General features: G+C 39.2%; 1 protein-coding gene across 1 annotated transcript in view; it reads right to left on the bottom strand. All coding sequences in view use genetic code 11, as the record gives it.

The window, feature by feature from the left end:
- Positions 1 to 4,078: 4,078 nt before the first annotated feature.
- The window catches only part of EGR_00031 (Excitatory amino acid transporter 2), a gene marked incomplete at both ends in the record, with an annotated part of 5,430 nt that continues 4,918 nt past the window's right edge, over positions 4,079 to 4,590 (bottom strand). Inside the window, one exon of the mRNA XM_024489280.1 lies at positions 4,079 to 4,118. Coding sequence (XP_024355958.1) covers positions 4,079 to 4,118 — 40 coding nt within the window. The remainder of the gene's footprint in view (positions 4,119 to 4,590) is intronic.

Genomic DNA, 4,590 nt, shown 5'->3' with positions numbered 1-4,590 from the left:
AAGTCGCTATATTATAGTGGTTTTTAATACTTGAAGCAGCTCTCTAAACTTGTCAGTTTTATTCAGTGTAATTACTTTCGTTTATGAAGGTAGATCATGGTCCCAAAAATGTACACAAAATTAAATGTTACTTTGTTAGCCACGGGGAAGATAGTTGCACAGTGTGTGGAGTCTTTCTTTTGCAAAAGTGCTATTATGGTGCCCCACGTCTTTCCTGAAGCTGTAGGATGTCATATTAATGGAGACAAAGGGTATAGCTGGCGAATAGAAGGACTGAGAGGTTGCTGGCATGACCTGGAGGCCATGGCACCGAATAAGAGTACAACCTGCTGGATTTTAAGTGCCTGCGTAATCAAACACAGAGTTTAACACTATCATAGTATTGCAATACTGGTTGCGCTTTTAAGATTTCGCAGCAGGTAAATATTTCGCTTAATGCTTTGCATTCCTCAGTAGCATTATTTTCTTAGTACCCAATTGTTTCAAATGAAATCTTTCCACTCATACTTACCCTGACGCTTTAACGAATGATATGGCATTTTGTTTTCTAGATGGTTGCGTGTTTTGGACAATTCTTTCTTAAATCCAATATTAGGAATTAATAAGATTTACGTAGGACAAGGCTCGTAGGTCTCCTCTTTCCTGGCCCTCATACTCTTAGAGCAACCGGGTTGATTCAGTTTACTGGGTAAAGGAAATGGGGAGAGCAGATACAAGTTCAGGGAGGTGAGGACACGGAACCTTTCTCCGGGTTGCAGGACATTGACCCCTCCTCCGTCAGGAGGTTCGATTCGTACGCCCGCCTCCCCTCTGAAAGGAACATTAAAACAGCATAAGTATTGCATTTAACTAACGATGTCTGCTGAATAGGAAGCGGATACTTTATACGCGACTATGAGTCCTTTGGCGCTTACACCTTACTTTGTGAAGATCAAACGAGATTTCTCAAAGTCGTGGAAAATCGGCTCCATTTGTTGTTCCACAACATCCCATTTACCAGTGCTGTACGCCGAATAATCTCGTTCACACTAATGTAAATGTACAGCACAAACTCCCTGCTTCCTTTTGTTGAGGTGCTCAATGAAATCTACAAACATTCCGCTGTAGGCCTCAGACATACGCTTTCCGAAATTGTATTATGTATTCCTGACATATAACTATTCTCTTTCAATTGAGATTTTACCCAGGTGCTCCCATAAAAGTTAGATTGTTCTATTTAATTTCTATATCATTCAAATACAAAGGCTACGGTGTTTTTATCAATCAGTTCAGCCATCATATCAATCAAGTGTGCAACTTTTCTGTGCTTTGTTTGCAGCACAGGTTTGCGCAAAAAATGCATTTGGGAAGTGGGATTTTGCATCGATATATTGTATATTTATGAAAGTCAATGTGTTTGCAGCAGAAAATGCATCTTAATTTATTTAGACATTCCTCTGGCCCGTTTTATTGATACCTGGACATTATATGTATTTAAGAGTGAGGTTTCTATGTTGCTATGATGGCAAATGACGTTTTGCTGACATTAATAATAATTTGGGACATTTAATGGATATGTGTTTAGTTTACGAAACACTCTAATCAGTGTCATCTTTTGTACAGATGTTGGTCTGCATCGTTGCGCTAAGAGACCTCATTTTTCACGACACCACTCTCCAAGCTCATGGACAAACTATTCAGGTTTATGGACTTAAGAATTTCGCATTAGAAGCCCATCTATTTTTTAATGCAGTCCTTATATTATACACCTGTTCCACTTTGCTTCTACGGGTCTCTTCGGACATTTTCCTTGCTGGTGTCTATAGGGTTTCATGATGCGTCAATTTTAAGTGGTTTAATTGCTTTGTTATTTTAGTGACAAAGTTCAACACATTTGCAAGGTAAGTCGTAACCATTTTAGATTAGGTACTATTTTTTCGACTTTACAGGAACTCCGATCCCTCCACTAAGTCATCTATAAATCCATATGGTAAGGTATCACTTAAAAGTGATCAAATAGGAACAGTAGGAGCCGTTAAATGGTTCCCCATCAAGTCGTTTCCATAAACAGATAGTGAGTTTCCTAAATTTCTGCATCTGTCACCGTAATGCACAAGCTGTACGCTTGGAGTACATCAAATCATAAGTCATAACGATAGCATAAACTTTCAAATTCATATTATGCTTTAAATATCACCATTAATCCTTATTGTGTGGTTCTAAGTTGGGCGTATTTCCGATGCAATTGCTGAAGCAATGCTTGAACGTGTACCATCAAAACAATTAAAATGCTAAAATTCTGCAAATCGGCAGGAAGATCCTTAAAAAATAAATACCTGAAGGTTTTTCCTACTTGTGTTTTTTTAAATAACCTCATTGTAAACTGTCAATGGGTTTTAGATCAAGTCCATCGCCAAACCAACCGCACTTTGATCAGGCTAGTGTTCACTGCCTCCCACCCATGAATGCCAAAAGGACCCCATGCACTTTCAATGTATACTTAGCTGAGCGGGGCCTTCCGTCACCGCAGTTTCGCCTTCTATTTTGGTGGTGTTCCGTCCTCTCCATACGTCAATGATAAATGGTCCTCCATGTTGCAATGACTTACTGAGACTTCAAAGAAAGACTCGGGGAAGGATAATGCTCTAGTGTGTTTTATGGAATCGTCTTACTACTTTCAAAACAGAAACAATATCTACTCGCGCCAACTATCCAGCTGAGATGTACAGCTGTAGAACAGTTTAAACGACGTAATCTTCGCAAACGCTTTGGTAATAGTTTGAAAGATGCAATGCTCCGGTATGAGTATAGCTCCTTGTAAAAGATTTTGATAAAAGCAACCTGTCTACAATGCTTATTTAACAGAACCGTATATTAATCTCCAAAGGAGTTGGCTTACAAACACTCAATTCCTTGAAAAAGGAGTGTTCAAATGTTTATGACATTCATGCCAATTTAACCTCAAAGTCACACTGTGAGGTTTCCAAATCCGCTTGTCGACGGCAAAGCCATTAAATTTCAACTAATCTATGGGTATCTAATGGACTAGAGAAACATTCCCATTGTGATACTCTAGAAGGCTCTATTTAAAATTAGAATCGCTGCATATCCCAAAACATTTCTTAGTTTGCATTCTCTTATAATTCCCCTCATTGACCAGTATCACGAAGAGGCACTCACGATAGATACCAATAAACGCTATAAGATCAAGCTCATTCGAAATAGCATCAATTGGTGAGAATGGTAGAGAGTAGTCCTCATATTAGAGCCTTATCTCTTGGTTATTCTGGTTGGTATCTCGATAGTGCCAATGACCACACAAATACAGAGTAGTTCATAACAGTATTCCTTGTCACTTGGCGTGAGTGTTCTTAAAAGCTGAAATATAGGCAGAACTTTAGTCTAATTCCCCTCATCGCTTTTGGAGAGCTTTGCTACTTGAAGAAGTAAAAACAACTCAAATGAAACTCAGTCTTAAATTTGAAAAACCGAAGACTAAGGGGACTCATGCCGAGTTACAAGATAGTTGGATACGCTTTATTCCCATATTATCATGGAAAATGCAGACGTTATCACAGGGGACTTCTGTGGCAAATACACCACTATGGCAGCATTTCTTTTGTTGCATCGAACTCTGCTTAATAGATAAAAAGTGCTAAAATGTCAGAAAGGCCTTCCACTCCTTTGCAATACTTGGCTTACAATACTGTCGTGTTATTCCGACATGGCCCATTTCAATAACTTTCTGCCGCCTTATCACGGCATCAAGTTGGATACCCTACCTAGAGCGCTAAGTGTCATTCCACTGGATTGTTCACGTGAGATTCACCATCAACGAGGTTTGCGCTGTCTTAAAATTACACTGCTGGTAAATTTTGAATTGAAACCGTAGTATGGGAAAACAATTTTAATCGTCTGAATCCAGATCAGTTAAAATGTAAAATTTTGAATCAATAACACTTACATATAAAAAACTTCCCGTTGAATGAAATTTTAATGAGCTTCACTTGCAAACGCATAAACCTAGTCCGTGGATACTTAAGACAATCAGGAGTTCACCTATAGTTGGGTAAACAGGCGAAGTATGCCAGTTAGTGATTCAGGCTGATTCTGTTACCACAAACGTGGGTAATGAGGTCCTGGAATCTGGTTAGTCAAAATTAATCACTATTTTCCACAACCTGGTGTTGGGCCTAGAGCAACTAGCTAGTTATTTTAAAATTCCATTCGGAGCCCAAAAGTGAAGCTCCATTAAAACTTGGCAAGTTTTCAGAGGCACACCCAAGCTGGCTAGTCGGAAGCATCTCCAAAATTGCAGTAGTGCATTTGTAGTCGAAAAGCATCATAATCCTACGGCAGAATGGTCATGCATTCAATTCAAATGTTTTCATCTGTGGTTTCCTCGAGACCAGCCCTTTTCACTAGTGTTGGCATCACTTCAATAGCGTTATTTAAGTTTTCGATCCTATGCAACTTTCCACGGCAGATTGAGTGAGTAAATGCCACGCAGTAGAGGTGTAATACAGCCAAATTTGTGGTGCGACATCGGTCCCTAGAGTAAATAAAAATGAAGAAATCGTTACACAACGAGCTGGTGAGCTTAAATAACCC

The sequence above is a fragment of the Echinococcus granulosus genome (genome assembly GCF_000524195.1).
Source record: "Echinococcus granulosus chromosome Unknown EG_S00001, whole genome shotgun sequence".
NCBI lineage: Eukaryota > Metazoa > Platyhelminthes > Cestoda > Cyclophyllidea > Taeniidae > Echinococcus > Echinococcus granulosus.
The sequence above is the reverse complement of the archived record's forward strand: the minus strand, read 5'-3'. Positions and strand labels throughout refer to the sequence as shown.